Below are 27,400 nucleotides of genomic sequence, written 5' to 3' on the forward strand. Positions count from 1 at the left end.
AAGTGATCACAGTATGTGATCATTACAGTATGTATGGTAACTCCCATTGTTTCATGTTCTCTATGTATATAAATCTCCCCACTGTATTTTCCACTGAATGCATCCAATGAAGTGAGCTGTAGCTCACAAAAGCTTATGTTCAAATAAATTTGTTAGTCTCTAAGGTGCCACAAGTTTTCAGGTCCAGAACCTGTGCCAAATGGATCATCAACTCCTGGAGCTATTTGAAGTGGTCAGGTAGTAAAACAGATTAAAAGGTGTACAAACGAAGGAGTGATACTCTATGTAGCAAATTTTGAATACATGTTGATGAAGTATATATATATTATACTATGCAAAACACCAGTTAGTGATGAAACCACGAGCTGAAAGTAGTGAACTTTTAGAGGGACTCGGGACCCAATCTTGCAAATGATTACCCAAGTGCATAACTTTTCTAATGTGAGTATTGTATATTGTTTGAAGGATCTGGGCTGTGGTTTGAAATTAGAAACTACAGCTGTGTGCAATTGCAGAAAAAATGGTGAGACATTTTTCATAATTCTGTTTCACAGATTTTTTCATCCCCTAAAATATTTCTAAAATTACAGTTTGGCTGAGAAATTATTCAAAACTGTGACATTTCATCTTTTCACAATAAAAATAATTTCGCTGAAAGTGGGATCACTTTCACTAAAATGATCCCATTTTAGTACTCATATTTAGAGAGAATACATAGTTTTCAACTGGCAACAAATAAATGTTCAAATTTCAAGCATTTCAAAGTTGGTTATGAATATTTCACACAACTCTATTAAAAACAAATTCTAAAATAAACAGATAATAAAGGGGTGAAATGAAAACATCTTCGCAAAAGAACGTGTCTCATTAGAAGTTGTGCAATGATCTGTACTCTGAAAAATCATGGGGACTCACTAAAACTAGAAAATCACCAGGGAAACAAGAAACAAGCCATAAGAGCTCTACAGTGTGCGACATATACTTACAATAATGAAAGATAAGTTAGGAGAGAAACACAAGGAACACAGTCCCTGGAAAAATCATGGAGCAGGTCCTCAAAGAATTAATCCTGAAGCACTTGCATGAGAGGAAAGTGATCAGGAACAGCCAGCATGGATTCACCCAGGGAAGGTCATGCCTGACTAATCTAATTGCCTTTTATGATGAGATTACTGGTTCTGTGGATGAAGGGAAAGCAGTGGATGTATTGTTTCGTGACTTTAGCAAAGCTTTTGACACGGTCTCCCACAGTATTCTTGTCAGTAAGTTAAGGAAGTATGGGCTGGATGAATGCATATAAGGTGGGTAGAAAGCTGGCTAGATTGTCGGGCTCAACGGGTAGTGATCAATGGCTCCATGTCTAGCTGGCAGCCGGTATCAAGTGGAGTGCCCCAAGGGTCGGTCCTGGGGCCGGTTTTGTTCAATATCTTCATAAATGATCTGGAGGATGGTGTGGATTGCACTCTCAGCAAATTTGCGGATGATACTAAACTGGGAGGAGTGGTAGATACGCTGGAGGGGAGGGATAGGATACAGAAGGACCTAGACAAATTGGAGGATTGGGCCAAAAGAAATCTGATGAGGTTCAGTAAGGATAAGTGCAGGGTCCTGCACTTAGGACGGAAGAACCCAATGCACAGCTACAGACTAGGGACCGAATGGCTAGGCAGCAGTTCTGCGGAAAAGGACCTAGGGGTGACAGTGGACGAGAAGCTGGATATGAGTCAGCAGTGTGCCCTTGTTGCCAAGAAGGCCAATGGCATTTTGGGATGTATAAGTAGGGGCATAGCGAGCAGATCGAGGGACGTGATCGTTCCCCTCTATTCGACATTGGTGAGGCCTCATCTGGAGTACTGTGTCCAGTTTTGGGCCCCACACTTCAAGAAGGATGTGGATAAATTGGAGAGAGTCCAGCGAAGGGCAACAAAAATGATTAGGGGTCTGGAACACATGACTTATGAGGAGAGGCTGAGGGAGCTGGGATTGTTTAGCCTGCAGAAGAGAAGAATGAGGGGGGATTTGATAGCTGCTTTCAACTACCTGAAAGGGGGTTCCAAAGAGGATGGCTCTAAACTGTTCTCAATGGTAGCAGATGACAGAACGAGGAGTAATGGTCTCAAGTTGCAGTGGGGGAGGTTTAGATTGGATATTAGGAAAAACTTTTTCACTAAGAGGGTGGTGAAACACTGGAATGCATTACCTAGGGAGGTGGTAGAATCTCCTTCCTTAGAGGTTTTTAAGGTCAGGCTTGACAAAGCCTTGGCTGGGATGATTTAACTGGGAATTGGTCCTGCTTCGAGCAGGGGGTTGGACTAGATGACCTTCTGGGGTCCCTTCCAACCCTGATATTCTATGATTCTATGATTCTATGAAGACTGGGGTGGATACTAGGTGCCCTGATTCTAAACCAGGCATATACCAATGCCAAGATATTGAAAACTGACAAATGATTTGGAGTGTTTTAATTTTTAGGTCTCAACCCTGGAAGCCTTAATGGGGTCTGATTATGTAAGAACGGCCATATTGGGTAGACCAAAGGTCCATCTACCCCAGTATCCTGTCTTCTGACAGTGGCCAATGCAGGTGCCCCAGAGGGAATGAACAGAAAAGGTAATCATCAAGTGATCCATTCCCTTTCGCCCGTTCCCAGCTTCTGGCAAACAGAGGCTAGAGACACCATCCCTGCCCATCCTGGCTAAGAGCCATTGATGGACCTATCCTCCATGAATGTATCTAGTTCTTTTTTGAACGCTGTTATAGTGTTGGCCTTCACAACATCCTCTGGCAAGAAATTCCATAGGTTGACTGTGTGTTGTGTGAAAAAATACTGCAGAAAGGGCTGAGTGTCCACATTTTGAAAATCAGGTTGTTTTAATGTATCTCAAGTTGCACAGCCACAAATTAGGGTAGGTCAGTCACTTTTGAAAATCTTGCCCCAAACACATAAATAGAAATTGTATATTCCCTAAAATTATGAAGTGTTAAATTTCAAATGAAACTTGAAAATGAGGAAGAAGTAAAATTGTATTTTAATTAGTTTTTCCATATAAATGCTTCGTGTATTTTCTGCATCTACAGACTTTATAGTATATAAAATGTTATGAGATAGTTCTGGCTTATTCTAGAAAACCTGCAGATTTTATCAATTTGTTTTCACATATGAGGAACATTTTAGTGAATAATTGCTAAGTCCAGGTTCAATTAATAATGCTTCATGAATTCTTGCGTTATTATGTCAATTTCTTGTGCAGTAGGATTTTCAGGAACAGTTTATAATTTTATTGTATGTCCTCATTGTATTACTGTTGTAGCAAAGTTAGTTCATTGCCTCTAGTCCCTCATGTTGAAGTATTGCAACAACAATTTCAGACTTGCCATCAGTGTTTGTTTTCTTTATCTGCCTGAAGATATCTCTTGATAACTCAGTGAGCTTTCTAATCATCTCTCTGATTTCTTGCTGCAGTAATAGTCACAATCTGAGAACAACATGAACTGATACTTTGCTGTTCAATATTTAATGATATTGGAATTTTCCTTCTTTCTCTCATTCTTTTGCAGTCTTACTGTTAGCTAATTCCCATGTTATTTCTTTCTACATATCTTCATTTATAGTCCCAAATTTATTTCTTTTAAATATTTTCTTGCTTTCAACTTGTCTGATTTTCTTTCAATGCACTATATTGATACCTTAAATCTTCTTTGCCATATCTCATTTTGGTTTTAATTTGTTACTATCTTTACCCAAAACAGCATTCCAATTTATTCTTCTGGGAAACCTGTAAATATACCCTAATGAAATAAGTGTGTAACATTACAAGAAAACCCTGACATCTGCAATATCTAGGGATTTTTCTAGTCTTCTAGTGTATTATGTGTTTGTATGGAACTGCATTATCTAATTTATAACCAGATCCTATTTCCACTTAAGTCAAGGGCAAGACTTTTATGATTGATTTTAGTCGGATCAGAATCACGCCTTTGAAACTAAAGCCCCTAGGATGTTGATCATGTCTTTCCGGTTATTTTTGAGCAGCACAGAAGACAGTGACAGCAATTAATGAACAATTATTTATTGCACTGATTCTTCTTCCATAAGCACATTTGTACTGTAACCCCGATCTCTTGCAATGTAACAGACAAGGAGGGTTTATGAGGAACTATTATGTTCGACTAATTACACTCCCCTTTTTCCTGGACCTATAGCTTATCTCTTTGCTGAAGCACAGGCCAGAGTTCTGTCTGTCTGAGTCATTTTGGGGGGGAAAAAGAAATATTACATAGCATAAACCTCAGAGATAGGTGTTGATAACAGCTGCAAATCATCCTCAGAGAGAGCATACCGTACAATTAATTAGTGAACAAAAATTTAATACATACACAAACATTTGCAAACATTATTTGGAATACTTTTCAATAACTTCCTAAACAAAACTATTAGGCAGTAAACTTATTTGTTTTCTGAGGTGTGGCCCCTTTAGGAACAGATGTTTGGGGAGATGATCATCAGACCCAAGTAGGAATGGGGCCAGGAGACCAAATCATATGACTGGCTGCTGGGAAGTGTAAAATTGAATGCTCTCAGTTCAGTCAGGAGAGAGCCTGAAAAAGGAGAGGCCTGTAGTGAGATTCTCCTGTAGTAGAGCCTAAGTGTTGGTATAGGAGGTATAGAGACCTGCAGATGGCTATGGGAAAAGGGAACAGACCTGATTTGTATATTAGGTGACCTGTTTTGATTTGAGAGACAATAAACCTCTGCTAAAGAAAAGGACTGAAATACTGCCACTAGTGAGGATTTTATTGTCATACTGGCCAGTGAGTGTGGATCACAGGCTTACAGTGTATCTTTGTACAGACTTCTCAACTTTGTTGCTCTTACATATTTTTCAGTGCAAGGTTTCAACAGAATATATACGTATTTTTAGCTTAGTGCACACATACACATTCCCCTCTAATATTTTCACAGAGATGGTTTCTCAGGCTCTGTAATGTGGCCTCAAAATAAGTCTTGTCACCTGGATTCTCCAGAAACTGAGGAGGATGGCAGCCTCTCAGTTCTCCTCCAAGCACTTCAGAATCTCCTCAGCAAAACCATGAGGGTTTGTCTACACTGCAGTGAAAGGGTCTGATTGCAGTTTGTGTACACATACCTGAGCTAGCTCTAATCTATCTAGCTCAGGTACTGGTAGTAGTGAAGACTCCACAACACGGACTTCAGCGTGGGTTGTGCAAGCCTGCCCAGAACCCTGGGTAATTACTTGGGGAGCTAGCCTGTGCTAAAGCCTGTGCTCCCATGGCTTTATTGCTCTGGTACTTGAGCTAGCTAGATTAAAACTAGGTCGGGTATGTCTATATGAGCTGCAGTCTCCCTGTAACTGCAATATAAATATTCCCTCAGAAGATCCTTGAAGCCAGTAGCAAATTCCAGTGCCTGAACTAATAGTTGATTGTCTCCTTTGTTTCTAGCAAGACAGAGAATCTGTAGCCCATATCCAACGTGATACGGGTATTGTGTCCCCGTCCACAGAGTACACACATTTTTGTCCAGAGTCTCCAGTTCCTGTATTTATAACCTTGTCCTCCAGATCTCTGATTGGCTTAGAGCTGTCAAATGGTGAACTTGTGGAATCTGCTAGACTGCTTGCCATTAATGTCTACTTTCTGTTGTAGCCAATATGACTAGCTTAGTCTTTATTATATTCAGCTGTAATGCAAGGAACCTACAGGCCTATATCCTGTAAGACATTAGCTTAAGCAAGTTAGCGTAAGTATAGTAGGCCTGCAGCCTTTGGCACAGATAAATGGCCTAATGGTTACCCTCAGATTTTGGGAACTAGGAATAGCTTACTCAATGACAGGAGTTGAAAACTAATGGTAAATTGCAACCGCAGGAACATGGAAGCAATAACTGCAGATCTGCTTAAGCAAGAAGTGATGGGTATGATAATAAGTTAAATGCTATTAATATGTATTAATATGTTAATCTATAGGATAAGTATACTCCATTATTATGTGGCTGAGGAAATAGATTTGGGCATGGAATGCTGGGCATTAACATGAATATTCATGATGGTGTTCAGGCCCTATAATAGGGTAAACCATCATGTAGGGAGAGAGAGCTATTTCCATCACTTTTAGCTTTCCACCATTTGACCCTTCAGTTGTATTGTTATCTACCATCAATCTTGGGTACTGAGGAACCTGGACCAATGGACTCATTTAGCTTGCCAGAGGCAGAGCTGGTCCTTTGTCTTTTATCACCAAGTCCTGAAGGAAGGGTGTAAGTATGCAAATCAAAGAGCTTATGCAAAGAATAATAGCACAGATATCCCCAGTACTGTATTATTCCTATCTGTTTATGTGGCTTGGAGCTTTTCTGGCTTTATAAGTGATCCTGATAAAAATCTCTAAGGCTTTACTTTGCCATCAGTGTAAGTGTCTTTGCCATACACTCCAAGAGTCCCTACAAGATATTGAACTCATTGGTTTTAGTCTTTCTGTAAACTGATTGTGGGAAAAGAACCTTATTATCTTCTGATTCCTTGGCAAGCAATACAAGTATTATTACCCTTAAAAAGGATCAGGCAACACTATACAGCTTCAGAAACAGTTACGGAGCATATCTAGCAATTACTACAACCCTTCTCCAGATGTCTTTGGGCCCTACTGACTAAGCTGCCCTGCCCTGCTCTCTGCATCTGTACAATACAGTAGATTCAGCTCAGATACTACGGGGATGAGTGTGATATAAGAGCCTATATTGAATAGAAATAGAACTAATAAGTCCTCCCCACCGCTTCTCTTCCTTTCCTTGGATATTAAGTCAATCCAGTGCTGCAGGATAAGCATGTGGGTTACAGTATCACTTACTGGTATCGTAAATAGAATGCAAGAAAAGTGGCTGGGTGCTTTACTTTGTACTGAAAAAGTTTTTTCCTCTCACTGTTAGTTTCTTACACAGTAGGTATTCCATATCAACATTTGCAGCAAGATATTTGCTTCTCCTCGTAAGCATACTACATAATTTACAGAACCAAATTATGGTGTCCAGTGTCACATCATTTTTATAGAATAATTTTGAATGAAATATACAAATTAAATACTCTCTGATGGTTCAGTGGTTATGGCACCAGCCTGTGACTTAGAGCCAGGTTCAGTTCTTTGCTCCTTCAGAATTCCTGAGTGATCATAGGCAAGTTTTTTAGGCCCAGATCCTGAAGACCTGGCAGCCTTCAGATCCTCTGCTTATTGGAATTAGCCATAGCCATATTTTTCATGTTACCAACTATATACCAGGGGAGAGGGAAAGAGGAAAAGAAGAATGAAACAAGATGGTGAGTGAGAAGGGAGAGAGAACTGGGATGAAAGGAATGACAGAGAATGAGGAAGGACCTAAAAGAGAGGGGCAGGGGGGAAATGACTGAGGGAGTTGGCAAAGAGAGAAGGAAAGGTGAATTCTGAGAGATGCTGAGAGCTGGAGTGTTCACAGAGAGACAGAAGAGAAGAGAAGACCTGGAAGTTAAAATTAAGAATTAAAAATGGAAAAGAAAATCACTAAGCCTCTCCCTCTGTTGTGTGTCAAGCAGTGTTGCATTCCAAATAAAATATACCAACAACAGAGCAAATACTCAAGCATGGGATCTTAAAGTTTTGTTTTATGGGAATATTCGTATATGCAAAAATAAATTGTTCACACGTTCTTGGAAAATAAGCACAAAAGATGTGTGAACATGGTCAATACATATTCACTTCTGAATTTAGTTGATTTTTTTCTTCCTACCCAGACATCTTCCTGTTCTTGCTGATGAAGTATCTCAAGATCCAAAAATCAATTACAACTTTATTTCTTGCATCACATTTTTTCTTTTTTCTCAAAACACATTATTAATAAAAGGTATTGGGATGTCTGGTTATAAAAATACCTCATGTCCTAAGAAGAATTGTCTGGAAGTCAGTGCTAACCAAACTGTTAAGTCCTATAGTGCAGTTATCTTCATTAATAGCATAGGCAGAAAAAATATATAATTCTATAATGATCCAACTTAACAAATGAAAAGGAAATAAAAATTACAGTAAGAATAAAGCACACATTACTCTTTCAATTTCTCCACAGACTGGGATGGGACATTTACGTGTTACAAAAGAAGGACTTCGACTGGAAGGAGAGTCAGAATTCTTATTCCCTTTGTATGCCAAAGAAATTCACTCTAGAGTGGTAAGTAGATATCGATAAGCCATGCTAAAGGAGAATTAGTGTACAGAAATCCATTAAGAAAATCAATAATATATATAAAATGTGTGCATGTATAGAATATGATGGTATGTTTAGATATATATAAATATAGTATGATGTAACATGGCATAAAGATTTTATCAGCGTGAGTTTGAGATTGGTGCTCAGATGTTATGGCAGCACTAAGATACTGTGGTGACATTCACCAACATGAAATACTGAGGCATATTGCTCTTGAGTGATAAAGCCATGAGTGAGTTATGTAGGTCATTCCAGCTGAATGGTGTTAAAACTTTAGGAATATTTTAGAGTTTTAAGATGTTTTTAGTGAGTCTACTTTTGTATCTCTTTCCCTGTAAAGCAAGGTATCTTGGTAACCATGAGTTCAACTGTTAAGGGTTTACAAGGAGTCTTAAATATCTCTAAAAATTACCAGAAACAGGTTTTGTTTAAAGTTCCATTCTTGGGAATGTCCCAGGGTGAATGTAAGTGCTGGATCTGATTGAGGAGCTAGAAATCTCCCTTTCCAATGATACAAAGCTCCCATTTCAATACCTGTAAGACACAAGATAACAGATTTTAAATCTGTGAAATATTTATGCATAAAAAAGCTGTAACTCTGTAGGACTATATTTTGCCTACCTGAGCTTCAGACAGGTATGATTTATTTAATTTATTTATTTATAGCTGGTGGGGAAGGAGGGGAAATTACATACTTGGAAAAGAGACAGGAAACATTTCTCAAACAATTTGATTTTAAAAAGAGAGAGAGAGAGAAGCTGGTGTTTGAAACTGCTCCAACATCTGGAGGTGTGTTAAAGGGTCTTATTAACATCTTTCCAGTAGTTTGAATGAAGAAAGAGCGGTTCTGAGTAGGTCTTAAATTATCCATGCATTAATTTGTTGCAGAGCAGTGTTTACCTGCAAACTAAATAAAATCTTCTTCAGGGCCAGATTCTGCCACTGAGTAGCTCTAAGCCATCTTTCATTTTGAGTCACATACAGATTCCAGCAAGTTTGAGTTGCTGAGAGAAAGCCCAAACATCTCCAAGAATGTTCGTTTAAGCTTTATTTTATCTTTCTGTGCAACAAATCTTTCCAATAGCATGAACAGCATCTTATTAGATAGTGAAACTGCACTACTAAATTTGTATTCCCTCTTTGTTTCATATGCTCTGTTTTCTGCCTTGCAGTTAAAAGAACATGATGTATGTGTTTAAATGTGAATCCTCTCAGAGATATTCTTCTTTGAGTAAAAAGAAAAGGAGTATTTGTGGCACCTTAGAGACTAACCAATTTATTTGAGCATGAGCTTTCGTGAGCTACAGCTCACTTCATCGAATGCATACCGTGGAAACTGCAGTAGACATTATATACACACAGAGACCATGAAACAATACCCCCTCCCACCCTACTGTCCTGCTGATAATTGCTTATCTAAAGTGATCATCAAGTTGGGCCATTTCCAGCACGAATCCAGGTTTTCTCACCCTCCGCCCCCCCCCCCCCAACAAACTCACTCTCCTGCTGGTAATAGCCCATCAAAAGTGACCACTCTCTTCACAATGTGTATGATAATCAAGGTGGGCCATTTCCTGCACAAATCCAGGTTCTCTCACCCCCACACCCCCCTCCAAAAACTACCCACACAAACTCACTCTCTCTATCAAGCTTTCTTCCAACTACAATACCCACCTGCGGAAGTGAAGAAACAGATTGATAGAGCCAGAAGAGTTCCCAGAAGTCACCTACTACAGGACAGGCCTAATAAAGAAAATAACAGAACGCCACTAGCCGTCACCTTCAGCCCCCAACTAAAACCCCTCCAACGCATTATTAAGGATCTACAACCTATCCTGAAGGATGACCCAACACTCTCACAAATCTTGGGAGACAGGCCAGTCCTTGCCTACAGACAGCCCCGCAACCTGAAGCAAATACTCACCAACAACCACATACCACACAACAGAACCACTAGCCCAGGAACCTATCCTTGCAACAAAGCCCGTTGCCAACTGTGCCCACATATCTATTCAGGGGACACCATCACAGGGCCTAATAACATCAGCCACACTATCAGAGGCTCGTTCACCTGCACATCCACCAATGTGATATATGCCATCATGTGCCAGCAATGCCCCTCTGCCATGTACATTGGTCAAACTGGACAGTCTCTACGTAAAAGAATAAATGGACACAAATCAGATGTCAAGAATTATAACATTCATAAACCAGTCGGAGAACACTTCAATCTCTCTGGTCACGCAATCACAGACATGAAGGTCGCTATCTTAAAACAAAAAAACTTCAAATCCAGACTCCAGCGAGAAACTGCTGAATTGGAATTCATTTGCAAATTGGATACTATTAATTTAGGCTTAAATAGAGACTGGGAGTGGCTAAGTCATTATGCAAGGTAGCCTATTTCCCCTTGCTTTTTCCTAACCCCCCCTCCCCCAGATGTTCTGGTTAAACTTGGATTTAAACTTGGAGAGTGGTCAGTTTGGATGAGCTATTGCCAGCAGGAGAGTGAGTTTATGTGTGTGTTTGTGTTCCCCCGGGGGGAGGGGGGGTGAGAAAGCCTGGATCTGTGCTGGAAATGACCCACCTTGATTACCATGCACATTGTAGGGAGAGTGGTCACTTTGGATGAGCTATTACCAGCAGGAGAGTGAGTTTGTGTGTGTATGGGGGTGGGGGGGGGTGAGAAAACCTGGATTTATGCTGGAAATGGCCCACTTTGATTATCATGCACATTGTAGGGAGAGTGGTCACTTTGGATAAGCTATTACCAGCAGGAAAGTGAGTTTGTGTGTGTGGTTTTTGGAGGGGGGTGAGGGGGTGAGAGAACCTGGATTTGTGCAGGAAATGGCCCACCTTGATTATCATACACATTGTGAAGAGAGTGGTCACTTTTGATGGGCTATTACCAGCAGGAGAGTGAGTTTGTGTGGGGGGGGGCGGAGGGTGAGAAAACCTGGATTTGTACTGGAAATGGCCCAACTTGATGATCACTTTAGATAAGCTATTATCAGCAGGACAGTGGGGTGGGAAGGGGGTATTGTTTCATGGTCTCTGTGTGTATATAATGTCTACTGCAGTTTCCACAGTATGCATCCGATGAAGTTAGCCTCCTCGTTATAGTTGTAGCTTTTTCTTTCTCCTCCTTTCTTATTTTACCCTTAAAAAAAAGAAGAAAAAGAGACTTTATTTTCTTCCCACCCTTTTCCCCCCTTTGGGGACCCTTCCCCTCAACAGGGTATGCCCAGTTTGCAGGGCTTCAAAAAGTGCTGCACCTGTAAAGAGGTGATCCCGGTTACGGATAAGCACTCTCAGTGCATTCACTGCATCGGGAAAGGCCACGTACAACAGAAGTGTGGTCTTTGCCAACAACTCCGGCCAAGATCTCGCAAAGACAGCGTTCCAACAGAAGATCATCTTCATGAAGGCAGCTCTCTGGCCCCAGTCACCTGGTAGACATGAGTCTTCCCCACAACCTTCTACATTTAAGGGATGTGGGTTAAAGAAACAGGCTGTGGACCCTTCTCACACATCATCTAAGAAGACAGTGGGAAGTCCCTTAGTGAGCTCCGATATAGCTGTAAGCAATCACCATCTCTCCTGATATCTTCAGCATCGCCGGGACCAAGGCCATCTCAATCTGGCACTCATGCCTCACAAAGACCAACAGCTACTGGTACCACTGACAGGCTCACAGACCCAATGGGCACAGGCACTGAATCATTGGTACTTAATGACAAGAGCAAACACTCTAAAAAGACACTTCCAGTATGCGAGTCCACTTTGGTACTGCCGGAGACAGCTCGCCCGGCACCTAAGAGACAAGGGTGGACAAGGTCTCCATTCCCCACTCCCCAGCACTGCCGTCAATGCCGGGATGATGAGTACTGGCAGAATCCCACCATTCCAGAGACCTCTGCATGCTGGATGCATCCGAATCCTCACCTCTCAGTACCAAGACCTCTGCTCCAATCTTCTACCAAGCACGAGAAGTATCCCCACTGCCATGCCATGCCCCTTCACTCTCTAGCAAGGGTTCAGACAGTGAGCCAGAGGACGTAGTGTCACAATACTCCTCCCAAATCCCTTTTGATGCTCACTATGAAGGATGTACCCACAGATGGCCCCACGACCACCACCATCGTCTTAGTATGGCTACCTACGGACGCCAACACTGTGCTCTATGCCACCCCAATGGCCATATCTTAGATGTCAGGAGAGCCCTGGCATTCTACCTTAACAGGACAAGGGCCTTTAGGAACTCCCCTAGACTTTTCCTCTCCATTGCGGAAAGATCCAAGGGTTTAGTAATATCAGCCCAAAGGCTCTTTAAGAGCTGGTCTACCCTACATAGTTAGCTCAACATAAGGCAGTTATGTCAGTAATTATGTCAGTGTCTACACTACAGCCTTCCTCCCACTGATGTAAGTTCTCTACTAAACTGACATAATAACTCCATCTCTGAGGCATAAGGCTTATGTCAGCGTAGTTAGGGAGGTGCAGTGTCCCTTACATTGGCTGTCTTGTCAATTTCACAACAGGACCCATGAAATTGTCAAGAAAGCCGGGCAACTAGAGCCCAGCTGCCCCTATGCTCCCCTGGAGAGCTGGACCCTGCTCCTACGTGGGAGCAGGGGTGAGAAGCCCAGAGGACTTTCCCCCAGTCCCAGGCGGGAGCTGAAGCCTAGCCAGCTTCGGACCCCTCTCCCAGCTGAGCAGCCCGCCCCTTCCTCCCTGCCAGGAGCCAGGCAGCCTTGTCAATTTCATGGCATGGCACCCAGCAGGGATCGGGTGGGGGTTGGAGGGGTGAAAAGCTGGGGCATCTGGACCCCACTCCCTGGAGGCGAGGAGTTATGGGTGGCTTCCCAGTGATCCTGGTGGGGGTCTGGGGCCTAGAAGCCCTGGGTGGCTTTCCTCCGCTCCCTGCAGGGAAGTGGGAGCAGAGGTGGAGGGGCAGCCCACTGAAGGAGCTGCTAGCAGAGCTGAGAGACTGGGCTCTCAGGTCCCCACACTGCCCCTCTTAGGTCAGTGGAAGCATTCTTGGTAAGGATGTTACCACTGACCCAAGATGGGTAGTGTAGGTATGCACTACCACAGTAATTACTGCAGTAGCTGTAAGTTGACCTATATTAAGTCCACTTAGGTTTGTAGTGTAGACATATCCTCAGTGGGTCTCAAATTGCATCAGACAGTGTTACCAAATTCACAACATGACCCTTCCAGGTCCTATTCATACACATTCCACAAGGTCGATCTCCTCACCTATCGTCTTCTTCAAGAATGTCCCTATCTCAGAGGTCTGTAGAGCGGCAACATGGATGTCAGTCTGCACTTTCTTAGAACACTATGTGATCACAGGGGACTCCACCTCCAATGCCATCTTTGGCTCCCCAGTACTGTCATCTGAAACTGACCTAACAACCCACCAGAAAGGATACTGCTTGAGAGTTACCTATAGTGGAGCACCCATAGGGACACTACCTGAAGAGGAAGTTACTCACCTTGTGTAGTAACAATGGTTCTTTGAGATGTGTCTCCCTGTGGGTGCTCCACAATCCACCCTCCTTCCCTCTACTTTGGAGTTCTTGTCAATGACTGTCTAGTACAGAAGGAACTGAGGGGCATTAGCCTGCACACACTGACTAGCCTGGTGGCGCAGCACCAGGAGAGAAAGCGCATGTGCGTACCTAACAGACACTGCTACCAAAGTTCTCCAATCAGCAGCACAGGGACACAAGCACACCTACAGTGGCGCACCCATAGGGACACACATCCCAAAGAACCATCATTACTACGCAAGGTGAGTAACTTCTTCTTCTTTGAGGATTATTAACTAATATAACACATAGCTGCTTTGAAATCAGCATAGTTGGATGCTGAAGGAGTCCCTCAGACTAGGGGAATCCTTATTCAATGTTGAGCCACCATTGGAGCTCCTCCACCATACATCTCTTAACCGTCTACGGGGCTGAAGAGAGAGGTGTGGCTGTGGCTAATTTATGCACAGTTGTTGAGGATTCTATTGTCGTCATTGGTTGATGGCATAAATTAGAGGCCTTAGATTGCTGGATATGAGTCACTGTTTCTTTCTGCCCTTCTGAACTGACAGTCATTCAGCATTTGGGGGGTTTTTAAAATTATTTTTTAACACTTTTGAGAAAAAATTGCCCATGGTTTCATCTCTTTGGGTATCATTTCAGTAGGTATTCTCATAAAATTGTTTATTTGTTATGATTTCAGTTCCTAACTTTGCCTCTTAGGGAACTGGGCCATCCATAGCCATGACAGCAGCTTTCTCACTTGCCTAAATAGTCTTTTTTCTTGGAATCTCAGCTTTTCTCCTCTAATGAGGTCTACAAAGTGCTAAGGAAATACATAGCAGAAAATGCATTTCCTATGCATATCCTCTGGAGACAATTATTAATTTATGCCTTAATTTTGAGTTCAGTGCAGAGACCTAGATGAAATCTTTGCCTCTTAGCTAGTACATATACATGGGACAGCCACACAGGATGAGTCCTTAGAAATATGTTACTAACTTTTAAGTAGTCACCAATATGTGAATGGTAACTAAAGATCCAGAATATAGTTTATCACATTGGACCACATTGTATTACCAGATTGATCACTTGCTTATTTTATTAAATCAAGCAGCAGCAATCAGAAAAGTGCATTTGAGATGCCCAGATTTGTGTCTGATTTGTTATCAATATATAAACATAATAGATTTAGCTCACAGTCTCTCTTGATCTTTGTTCCCCACCCTAAATATAACTCCTTGTCCTTGGATATTCAGGCTAAACCATTGCTTACTGTTCTTCCTAAGGCTAAGAGGCTGACACACTCATCTTTTTTTACCCTTCCTGTCTTTTCATAAGAATTATTGGTTCTGTTTCTGTTTCTATGCTCTGTAATTTTTTTAAGATAATTTATTAATCTGAAATAATTCCTTTTCCTCATTTGGCAACTTGTTTTGAGATATCCTTTCTTTCTGGTTTTCATATTTACAAGATTTTTGGTTTTATTTTTAAATAAATCTGGACAGCAGAGGGCACTGAGACTGAGGTGGATGCAGGTTGCTTGAGCTCTGAAGTGGCTCCAGGGGAATCTTCTAATGTTGCCCCCTAGAATTCACTATCCAATTCCAAGAAATATTGCATGCTACTGTTGAAACCCTCAAGATGTCTTCTAGTTCTCTGAATCCCAAAACACCAAAAACAGAGGAGATCTGTCTCCCCTACTTCTACAAGCAAAATGGTGCCTCAGCAGGATGGAATGCAGCTGATGTCTGTACAATAGGTTGCCACAGATACTTATGAAATTAAATCTACAGTTTCCACCCTTCAGACTACCATGACTGAGACAGAGTGCACTACAGGTTCTATCCAGATGAATGAGTGAAGCAGAACACAGAATTTCTGAAGTGGAAGATTATTTCAAAGAGAACAAATTACAGGTTATGAAGAACTGTAATGATATCAGATTTATTAAGACCAAGCTAATAGATCTAGAAAGCCACTCAAGATGATGTAATATCAGGATTGTGGGGGTTCCTGAGTGCATAGAAAAGGGTAAACCCTCTGAATTTGTCCCTAAACTGCTAACTAAGTTGATGTATACAACTGCTGGTAGATTTTTGTTTTAATATAGAATGGGTACAACGGGCCTTTGCCCTCAAGCCAGCTCCAGGAGATGAGACTAGAGCATTGATTGTGAAGTTCCTGAAGTTTGCAACTAAGGACCTTATCAAGTCCAGAGAAAAAAGGATTATGTTATGGGGAGAACCAGCAATTAAAATACTGTAAAATACAATTGTGCCCGTGATGTGATTGCAATGAGGGCAGCTCGTAACCAAGTGAAACAATTGGCTAGGAACATGAACTTGAAGTATTTTATTAACTACCTGGCAACGCTCCATATTAAAAATGGTAAGAAGATAGTACCATTCAGTTCCTGTTAAGAGACAGAAAAATAACTAAAAAATCTTCAAACTCCTGCCTTGCAAGAGGAGACATCTATGAAATGATCTGACCATATGGAATTTATGTATTGCTCTATCAGGTGTGATATGGTTGTTCTAAATAAGCTGATGGGCACTAGTTGTTATTGATATTAGTTCCTTTTTCTCTCTTTCTTTCATTGGGGTTGAAGGACTAAAGGGTTATTATCAATTTACTCCCTACTGCCCTAACTCATGGGAAAGGACCAGTAATGTAAAATCCATCATTTGATTAGCAATTATATATATATAGTCATTGTTTTATTAGATGGTGCTTCCTGAGGACTAGTATATGTAGGTTTTATTGATAATGTGTGATTACTATAGTTGCAATCTTTGGGGTCCCTGGGGATCTCCACGTTTCACCTGATCCGGCCACGCACTCTAGGTGTCAAGTGTGTATGCATATGTCATTTAGGCCTTCAGGGTATGCTCTCTCAACTAAAATGTGGCAATTATGTCAGTAAGAAAAGTTTACAAACTGCAAACTGTTAGTCACCCCTGCTATATGGTTTGTTATAAGGATAAAATTTCTGTATTATCCCCCACACCTCATTCATCCACCTCTGAGGAAACACTTCATGCTTCGTAGAACTTTGGCATTCTACCTTGACCACAGTAATGCATTCAGAACCTGTAATAGGCTTTTCATAGCATAGTCTGAGAATCAAATGCCAACCAGCATCAACTCAATGTATATCACACTGGATCTCTGACTGTGTCAAGCAATGCTATGATCTTGTGAAAGTCTTTCCTCCAGTGAGAGTAATAGCTCACTCCATCAGGGCGCAGTCCACTTCAGCAGCCTTTCTGATCAGTGTTCCCATAACAAATATATGTAAAGTGGCAATGTGGTCATCTGTACATACCTCTTTCAGACATTATGCCATCACTCAAGCCTCATGAGACTATGCTAACTTTAGTAAATCCATGTTGCAGTCTCTTTTCAGACGATCCAAAACCTCACCACCTGTAAGGGAATTGCTACAGAGTCACCTAAAATGGAATGGTTTCAGAGTAGCAGCCATGTTAGTCTGTATCCGAAAAAGAAAAGGAGTACTTGTGGCACCTTAGAGACTAACAAATTTATCTGAGCATAAGCTTTCGTGAGCTACGGCTCACTGCATCGGATGCATGCAATGTATACATGCCAATTACTTGAAGGAAAAAAACCCAGCAGTTACTTACCCACAGTAATTGTTTTTTGGAGATGTGTTGTGCACATATAAATTCCACAATCCTTCCACCTTGCCTGTGACTTTGGTTAATATTTTCACAAACAGAACAGACAGGAAGGTGACACACATGCCCCTTTTATGCTTTTGTCTGGGTGCATGAGGAGAGCAGGGGCACATGTGTTCCCTCACGGTACTTCTGGCAAAAGTCTCCGACTCAAGAACGTTGGGCACACAAACACCTAAAGTGGAATGTATATGTGCATAAAACATCTTGACGAACAACAGTTATTGTAGGTAAGTTACCATTGTTTTTTAGTTTCAGGTCTGATTTTTTAAAAATCTTTTATTTATTGGTTAGTTGGTTTCAGGTTTTATTGTCTAATGCACTGGAGTGTGAAATAACTGTTGCTCCATTATTTGTTACCTGCTTGATTACATGACACCTTGACAAAATGGCTAACTTGACTTAGTGGATTTGTTTTATTTACAACAAAGTTATATTTCTACATTAAATAAAATTCTGTCCTGACACTGGACCCAGTGGGACTACTCACACTTAAAGTTAAGTATGTGTGTAAGTGTTTTCAAGGTGGGAGCCTTGGATCATAACATTAGTGTTACACAGCTTTCATCATCATTCATTGTTTTTCACAGGACCAGTTTTCTGTGGGAGTGCAGGAAGTCTGGGACTCAAGTGCTAAACTTTTATCAAAAGATAAATTGCCAGTAATTGTAGCTGTTGGGCTAATGTTGTAGATTTTGATCATTTTAGAACTACACTTTTAAATTATTTTTGTGTATTTTGAATAAGGTGTTTTTTGTTTGTGTTTTAATTTAAAAAATATTCTGGCAAGAAGACAATAAATGGTTCAAACCTCTAGTGTTATAGCATTTCAACAGGAGACTTTTTCAAAATTTTACCAAGTCATTCCAACTATCAGGTTTTAATAGTTTCTTCCTCTCTTAGAGGAAGAAGGGAAAATCCATATTTCTTATATGAATTGATTCCCATAAGATACTATATTATTCTCAATGTGGTTCTCTGAGATTTTACATTGTAATGTTTTGGGGAATTGATAATCGTTTTGTACCACATGCTGCCATTTCCAAATATATCTACCATATATTCTGTTTTAGAGTGATAAAAAGTGGGGAATAGTCTAGGGAAAAAAGTATGTGGGGTCATAAAAATACAATATTGACTTCCTCATCTACCTACACCATCAGAAAAAGGTAGATCTGGAAGGAAAACTTGGAGTAGTTATTTATGGATAATAACTGCCAGTTGGAGGTAATCCAAGCCACGAATTTAGGGGGAAAGGGAGCTGGATTGGGGATTTTGGTTAGGCTGATTATAGAGGTGGGGACCAGCTCCTGATCTGAATGTCTCCAAAGTTCAAAGGGTATTTGAATCAAGGATTGCAGTTTGGGTCCATCTCTGCTGTACATCAATGTGTTGTGGGCCTATTAAAATAATTAGGTTTTCTGGTTTTTGTTACATCTGTCAACTAAATGAGAGCTCTAAACCCAAAATATTAATTCAGAGACTTCACACTTTGGCTGGTTTTCTATTGCAAAGGCTCTTTTAATGACTTTATTAATAATATATATGGCAATGATAAATTGTATAAATTGTTCTGCTAAAACTGCAAATCTTTCTTGATACTGTAGGACTCATCACTACTTTTACAGTCTACTCATAATGTGACTGTGAATGCTCGCAATTCAGATGGTGAAGTCACAGGCAGATTAAACGTGGGTAAGTCTAAATTATTTTCCTTTGTTTAGCATTTTGTATGGATTATAATGAATATTTGTAAAGAGCTTTGAATATATAAAGGTCTGTATACATGCTAATTGTTCATTATGATAACCCCATTTGAATAGCCCACCTGCCACACAATATGTACTAAGATTATATTTCTCATTCACCAATTAATTGGTAACTCCATAAATATATAAAACATTTGTTTCCTGCAGGTTTTGACAGGAAAACCAAAGGTTTGGTCTGTTTTTGTCTCACTGTCATTAGCTTTTTTCAAAATTGTTTAAATGGTTCTACTTTCTGTTTTTCTTTCACACTCTTTGATATATATGGTTGTACTTGTTTAAATTAGGCACTTTAGGGGTACAACCGACTGGAGGAAGTAATATATATGCTGTTGCAGTTCATTGAAACCATAGCGTATTTGTGCTTTCATTTTCTCTCTCTGTCCAGAGGGGGGTATCAGCTGGAATCTGAGTGTGGTAAATTCAAATTTGATATGGTCTTGAGTGCTTGCCTTTACATTCACTACAATGGTGTATCATGCCTGAGGCAACTAACAGAGATGTCTAAAGTAAACCTCCTCCTTCAAAGTGTTCTAGAGCAAATTAGGTAAAGTGCCTGAATTATGTCTATTTCTTCAAATTCTGGTGACTGCTGGATTATCTACACTACAAAAAACTCTAATATTGTCTTCCTCTTTGAAGTGTTGGTTCAATAATTTTTTTTACTCTTTTTGAATATATTTTTAAAAAAGAATTATCACCTTACGTTGAGGAATCCAGAACTCTTTAAAAAGACAAGCATTCTTCTTTGAGTGCTTGTCCATATGTATTTCACTTTTTGTGCACATTCATCCCATGCATTCAAGTTTGGATTCTTTTGGCCAGCAATGGCTGTTGGGGCTGTACCTGCACCCTACATGGCCTAGTACTCCCCTACCCAAGAGCATAAAGGGTGGCATGACCCCAACTCTCCCCCAGTTCTTTCTTACCGCCTATTGCTATGAATAAAAACTTTGGCAGTATCCAACCCTTTCATTCACTGTGTGATTTATACTTTCTAGTGTAAATAGTTCATGATAGTTGTAGTTTTAGATCGTTAGTTAACAGTTAGTAATAGTTTTAGTCTTTTATTCTCCCTTTTAAAAAAAGTCCATATTGTTTTCCATTAGTTTTCCTAACGAGACTTTCCCAGTACCAGGTCCCGCCCTTATGGATGAAAAAAAGTCTCCTAGGCTTAAAAACTGCCCATCTTGTGGTATGGTAATGCTGCTTAATCGTGGACCTATTGTGCCTGAGTAAAGGATACATTCCTGACAAGTGTGTCATATGAAGGTCATTCTCTAAGAGAACACAAAGGTAAGAGAGGCTCACCTCAGGCTATTTTTACTGGGGAGGTCTATGCACCTCCCTTCAGATCCTTCTGCACCAAGGCTCTTGGCTCTGGCAACATTGGTACCCATCACTAGGGTACTGATAGCTTCTGTCCACCCCTTCTTTGGTAGTGACATTCTTGGTACCAACAGCTTACTCGATACTGGGTGATCTGACTCTCTTGGAATCACCACTTTTGTGATATGATTTGCTTAATATAAAGACTGATGAAGCCTTACGTTCATTAAAAGATTCTCAAGCAATACTGAGCTCTTTAGATGTTTACACACCAACATTGAGAAGTAAGCAAGTCAGGCCACAACCATATTTGAGACAAACCTATTACTCACAACAGAGACCATTAGAAATTCCTAAGAAAAGACAGAGGACTTAGAGGAGGAGGCCATCAGCCTCCACTTTGCTGTCCGTTCATCCTGCTGCATTGACATCAAGGAAATGAATTTGATTCTTATTGGTACTCTTATTTGACTTTTATTGTACATCTTCTCCATTATTCTTCCATTACCTACCTACCCACCCCTCATCCCCTCTTTGGGAACCATTAGTTTTATTTTTGTGGGGCCTGGAACCTTATCACTATAGATCAGTGATATTCAGACTGAGGCTTGCGAGCAAGTGGCTCTTGAATGTGTCTCCTGCAGCTCTTTGCAGCACATGATATTAAAACACTATGATTTAAATATTAACCAATCTAAGTTATTAACCAATCAGGATGCTTTTACTATGTTACTAACCAATTGTAGTTGATAAAATAATAATGCTTGGTCAGTCATTTTGCTGTGAGAATTATATGTAATCTCCCCGTCATACTGTTTAAATATGAATATATATTGTACTATAGTAAATGTAACAATGAATTTACACTACTGTGGCTTTTTTGGGGTAATGCTGGTTACTAATTTGTCTCCTGAACCACTGAGGTCTGAGTATCAGTGCTACAGAGTTTCTAGAGATCATAGAGATGGGGTATTCCATACAATTGCAGATCTCTCTGTCCCTTTTCATGGGCCCCTACCATAAGAGCTTGTTACATCAAGAAGTGCAATCATCTCCAAGTCTCAGAATAGTGGAAGAAGTGCCTCAAGAATGCAGGGGAAGGTTACTTTCTAATTCCAAAGCAAAAGTGAGACTGGCACCCTATTATGGATTTGAAACACCTTCATCTGCAGATTCAATTCAGGGTGGTAACTGTGGCTTCTATAATTCCATCCTTAGATCCACAGGACTGGTACACAGCTCTGACCTCCCGAAGCCCTGTTTTCATATAGCAATTGATCCTGCTCACAGAAAATACCTAAGGTTCAGGTGGGCAATTCCTATTATCAATAGAGTTCTGCCCTTAGGGCTATCAACAGCACTGATGGTATTTATCAAATAACTACTGGTAGTGGAAGCTTACCTGGGAAAACAGAGAGTCCAAATTTACTCCTACTGGGATGACCGGCTCATTCAAGGGACATCTCCACAACAGGTGACCGAATCTATTCACCAAATACTCCAATTTTTTTCCTTTCTAGGACTTTGAATCCTAAATAAAAAAGTTGGTATTACTACCTATCCAAAAGGTAGAATTTATGTGGACAGTGCTAAACTCCACCACAGCAAAGGCCTATCTGCTTCAGCACAAATTCAACACCACAATTTGCACAATGTCACCTAGTCATTATTTGTCATTTTCCATGCAGATATTCTGGAGGCTGATATTCATTTCTGCAACATGATACAAGATTGTTTGTAAATGGAGATAATGTTCACCTAATCTTGCAAGCTATTGTGAAAGTGTTTGTAAAGTGCTTTGAGCTCGGGCTCTGATCGAGCTCCAGCCTGAGCCACAACTTGAAAGTGCTGACTACCCAGCTAGGTTTTCAGCACTAGCATGAGCCTTGCTAGCCCAAGTCTGTTGACTGGGCTGGAATGTTTGTTTCTGTGAGCTGTGTAGATGTACACTCATTGTCTTTAAAACATCAATACATACACCTTGTAGGTTGTAGTTTCAAAATAAGAAATGAAGGGAATGCTAAACATATAAGGCAATAATTAGGAGTATGATTATCAACCATAAACACTCAGGGAAAAATTAGAAAATAAATAGATTTGATACATGTCAAGGTTCCTTTCCCACTCTGAACGCTAGGGTACAGATGTGGGGACCTGCATGAAAAACCTCCTAAGCTTATCTTTACCAGCTTAGGTCAAAACTTCCCCAAGGTACAAAATATTCCACCCTTTGTCCTTGGATTGGCCGCTACCACCACCAAACAAATACTGGTTACTGGGGAAGAGCTGTTTGGAAATGTCTTTCCCCCCAAAATACTTCCCAAAATCTTGCATCCCACTTCCTGGACAAGGTTTGGTAAAAAGCCTCACCAATTTGCCTAGGTGACTACAGACCCAGACCCTTGGATCTTAAGAACAATGAATAATCCTCCCAACACTTGCACCCCCCCTTTCCTTGGGAATGTTGGATAAAAAGCCTCACCAATTTGCATAGGTGACCACAGACCCAAACCCTTGGATCTGAGAACAATGAAAAAGCATTCAGTTTTCTTACAAGAAGACTTTTAATAGAGATAGAAGTAAATAGAAGTAAAGAAATCCCCCCTGTAACATCAGGATGGTAGATACCTTACAGGGTAATTAGATTCAAAACATAGAGAACCCCTCTAGGCAAAACCTTAAGTTATAAAAAGATACACAGACAGAAATAGTTATTCTATTCAGCACAATTCTTTTCTCAGCCATTTAAAGAAATCATAATCTAACGCATACCTAGCTAGATTACTTACTAAAAGTTCTAAGACTCCATTCCTGGTCTATCCCCGGCAAAGCAGCATATAGACAGACAGACCAGACCCTTTGTTTCTCTCTCTCCTCCCAGCTTTTGAAAGTATCTTGACTCCTCATTGGTCATTTTGGTCAGGTGCCAGTGAGGTTACCTTTAGCTTCTTAACCCTTTACAGGTGAGAGGATTTTTTTCTCTGGCCAGGAGGGATTTTAAAGGGGTTTACCCTTCCCTTTATATTTATGACAATACAAAATTACGGAAAGCAGATTTAAATCATTCCCTAAAACAACTTATAGGGTGTGAAGCTTTAAGGAGTGAAGGAATTCTGCTTGTGTTGTCTAACTCACCATTTCTATTCAAAATGTTAACAACAGAAATGCAAACCTGATTAAAAATAAAGTCAAATTATTGTATTAAACACATCTATATCAACTTATTTCTTGATTAAAAAAGAAATCTACTGCTTAAGACCAAATCTTCATCATCACAATATAAAACAGACTTTTGGGGTTGCAGTAAAGGAGCGTATTCGATATTTATGTATGGGCAGACATTTATGCTATGTTAGATTGTGTGTTTTAATTTATCAGATGGACATCTATAGAGATTTTTATACATTTGAAGAAATAAATAATTAGTACTGCAAAACATAACAAATGTTTACTACTGACTGAGAGTGACTAAGAATGGCTGCATTTTGTGAATTAGCAAAGTAAGAAAATGACCACAATGAAAAAAGCAATGATAAGATAGCACAATGCATTTTGTTTCTTTGCCTAGTTTAAAATTTATTATATTACCTAATAAATATTTTATAGTATGTTTTCTTATTAATAGCCTTTAACAATAACATCAATTAGATTACATAATAGAAACCAAAATTTACATAATATTCCTGGAAGTTCCAAAATGCATAAAAATATAGGCATGTCCACTAAATAAACATCAACTAGAAAAGGGAAGAGATTTTTTAAAAATTATCTATTAAATGATTGGTGTTTCCACTAAATAACTGACTACAAGTAACAATAATCTGGCATTTCCAAACAACCACAGGTAAAAAAAATATTATACATCTAATACTTAAGTTAGAACAAGTTGTCTAGATTTGAAAAACAGATAATGCCCCAAAACCTGATCTTCTGAAGTGGTAAAACATCATCTTTGAATCTAATTTTTTTTAAGACGATAAATAAAAAGTAGTCTATAAAAAATACCACAATTTGATTTAAATTATTTCATATCCTTGTATATCGGTATGCATCCAATGAAGTGAGCTGTAGCTCATGAAAGCTTATGCTCAAATAAATTGGTTAGTCTCTAAGGTGCCACAAGTACTCCTTTTCTTTTTGCGAATACAGACTAACACGGCTGTTACTCTGAAACTTGTATGGGCTTGTTTGTTGGAAAAGATTGGGAAATGTATGTATTTTATGACCCACATTGTAAAACCTGTTCTGCTACCCCATTTTGGCAATACCCAAACCAGCTTGCCTAATTTTAGGCTCCTAAATCTTTATTTTGGCATGCTTTGCCTCTTAGAATCAAATCAAACTCAGCCTTCTAACAGCAGCTGCTTTTATATTTGACTAAACATTTTATAGTCTACTGTGAATAAAAATCAAATTTTTAAATAATAAAATCACATTTAAAAAATTTAAATTAAATGCATTTTTCTTTTAAAAAATAAACTTGTTTAAAATTAAATTTGAAATTATGAAAACCTATGTTAAGACCAAAACTTATTATAATCTATTTCAATTAATTTTAATAATGCTGCATCTATGAGACCTCCTCAAATTTTGATGTATTAAAGGATGCTCCTTTTTTAAATTATATGCAGAATAAGATGGAAAAAATCTTTAACACCTGAGGTTAACTTAAGCATTATAAATGTCTCACAATGTCATGTAATACATGAAGTAAGTAGCCATATTATTTTCAAACTTTACAGTGGATCGAATGCTGATGTTTGCATTTTTCCAAAGCTAAGTACTTTCAGTCTGTATTGTGCAGAAAAGCTTTTGACTTAATTACTTTTTGTTTCAGTTTAACTAGCTGGTTCAAAGAGAATATTTTCTTCATTTGGGTTAGTTCATTCAAAGTTGAGAAACCACGTGGAAGCTGAAAAATCAGGGAAGCTCATTTTCCTCTGCCAGTCTGTGAATAAAAGCCAAGTGGCAAAAGATGAGATCTACCAATTATAAAATCTAGAAAAACATGGGGCCAGATTTTCAAAGTTATTTAGGCACCTAAAAATTCAGATGGGTGCCTAATGGGCTTTTCATTAGTGCCTAAGCAGATTCGGTGTCTAACTTCACTTGATTTCAATGGGAGTTAGGCATGAAATTTGTTTTAAGATTAGGGTTAGCAAAAAGAAGTACAAAATTTAGTTGCATATTAAGTGATTCCTATTTGCTCTTTTTGAATGCCAATATTATTTATTCTATTCATAGCATATTGGTCTTCTGTTCTAACTAGTGTTCTGTTAAATTACAGTATCTGTGCCATAGTAAGAATTACCATAAACAAATATTAACTATTTGCATGATACTTCCATGACTGATAATCATGAGACATGCTTAAACAATAATGACTGAGGGATTAAATAAGCAGTTAGAAAAGGTTTACTGCTAAGACCTATTATCCTCAGTCATTACATCCTGGGAATGATGTTGCTGTTATGATATTTTGGTGATCACCCATACCAGTAAGGAGTTCTCTTACCTCCTGCCTCATAACCTTGGTGCCTTTATGCTGTGCAGCTTTGGTTCAGAGCCCTGACACCTGTAGCCAACCCAAAAGCACAAGGTCTCATCCTGACTTCTAAGAACATAGGGTTGGAAGGGACCTCAGAAGGTCATCTAGTCCAACCCCCTGCTCAAAACAGGACCAATCTCCAATTTTTGCCCCAGATCCCTAAATGGCCCCCTCAAGGATTGAACTTATAACTATGGGTTTAGCAGGCCAATGCTCAAACCACTGAGCTATCCCTCCCTTCCGCCAGCCTATTTAGTCCTTGCAGGGTGACACCAACAGCCCTTCCAGTCCTGAGTCTCTCCAAATCCATCCATCCCAAGTTGTTAAGTACCAGACACTCAGACTTTCCTCCTCTAGTTCATCATCCCCAAAAGATATGAAACCAGTTCCCCAGTCACCAGTTTACTTTTGCACTCACACTCCAGACAGTTTACACACCAAAGACCTGCTTGGAGTAAGATGAAACTTCAGGCTTTACACTTCCAAATTAAATAAACTCCTTTTTCTGATTCAAATTACCTGAACAGTTTCCCAATGTAACCCCTGCCGTAGAGGGGATCCTGCATCTCGTGGACAGCACCCGCCAAGTGACTGTCCCTCAGTTTCTGGATGAAAACTTCAGTTTCAAACCTCCTTTTTAAAAGGCTCCCTGCATCTCACCCCCACCCCCCAATCTCTCTCTCTCTCTCTCTCTCTCTCTTCCCCACCCCTTCTGCCCCCCCTCCCCCGGCATGGTAACCCATAGTTATTCAGAGTTGGGAAAAGTCCCTCCTGAGGTGATAGCCTGGATGTCTCATTGTTTTTCCATTAAACAAATGGCCCATCATTTGTCTTTTCCTGGTTTGTACAATGCTAGGTGCTTGGAGCTAGTCTCCTGTTGTTGGGGCGGCAGCCCTTCCCTCTGATTCCTCACCATCCTGCTGTGAAGTGGAGCTGAATGTTACAGCACAAATTATGAGCAAGCTTTTATATATACACAAATACATATATTCATAACCACGGTCTGTATACCTAGCTCATAATGACCATGAAGTTCAGAACATTACAAAGTTTCATAAAAGACCTTAACATATTTTTATAGCAGAATAACATTGTATACTTTTATTCTTTTGGGGTCAAACTCCCTGTTCTCTTCTTGGGGGTGTCTTGACCCTGATTTGTCACAGTGTTGCTATTATAAGTTTGAAAAACATAGTCATGTGGATTTTTTTAATGAGTGGTCCAGTTTCAGTTGGTATGAACAGGGCCTTGCTGAAGAATTAATG

At 39.9% G+C, this 27,400-nt stretch overlaps 1 protein-coding gene across 1 annotated transcript in view; it reads left to right on the forward strand.

The window, feature by feature from the left end:
* SGCG (sarcoglycan gamma) overlaps window positions 1-27,400 on the forward strand; it is a 135,480-nt gene that overhangs the window by 46,201 nt on the left and 61,879 nt on the right. The window contains exons 3-4 of the mRNA XM_073320660.1: window positions 8,111-8,212; window positions 19,100-19,187. Of these exons, the coding sequence (XP_073176761.1) occupies window positions 8,111-8,212; window positions 19,100-19,187 (190 nt within the window). The remainder of the gene's footprint in view (window positions 1-8,110; window positions 8,213-19,099; window positions 19,188-27,400) is intronic.

Source organism: Lepidochelys kempii, chromosome 1 (genome assembly GCF_965140265.1).
Source record: "Lepidochelys kempii isolate rLepKem1 chromosome 1, rLepKem1.hap2, whole genome shotgun sequence".
NCBI classification, from domain to species: domain Eukaryota; kingdom Metazoa; phylum Chordata; order Testudines; family Cheloniidae; genus Lepidochelys; species Lepidochelys kempii.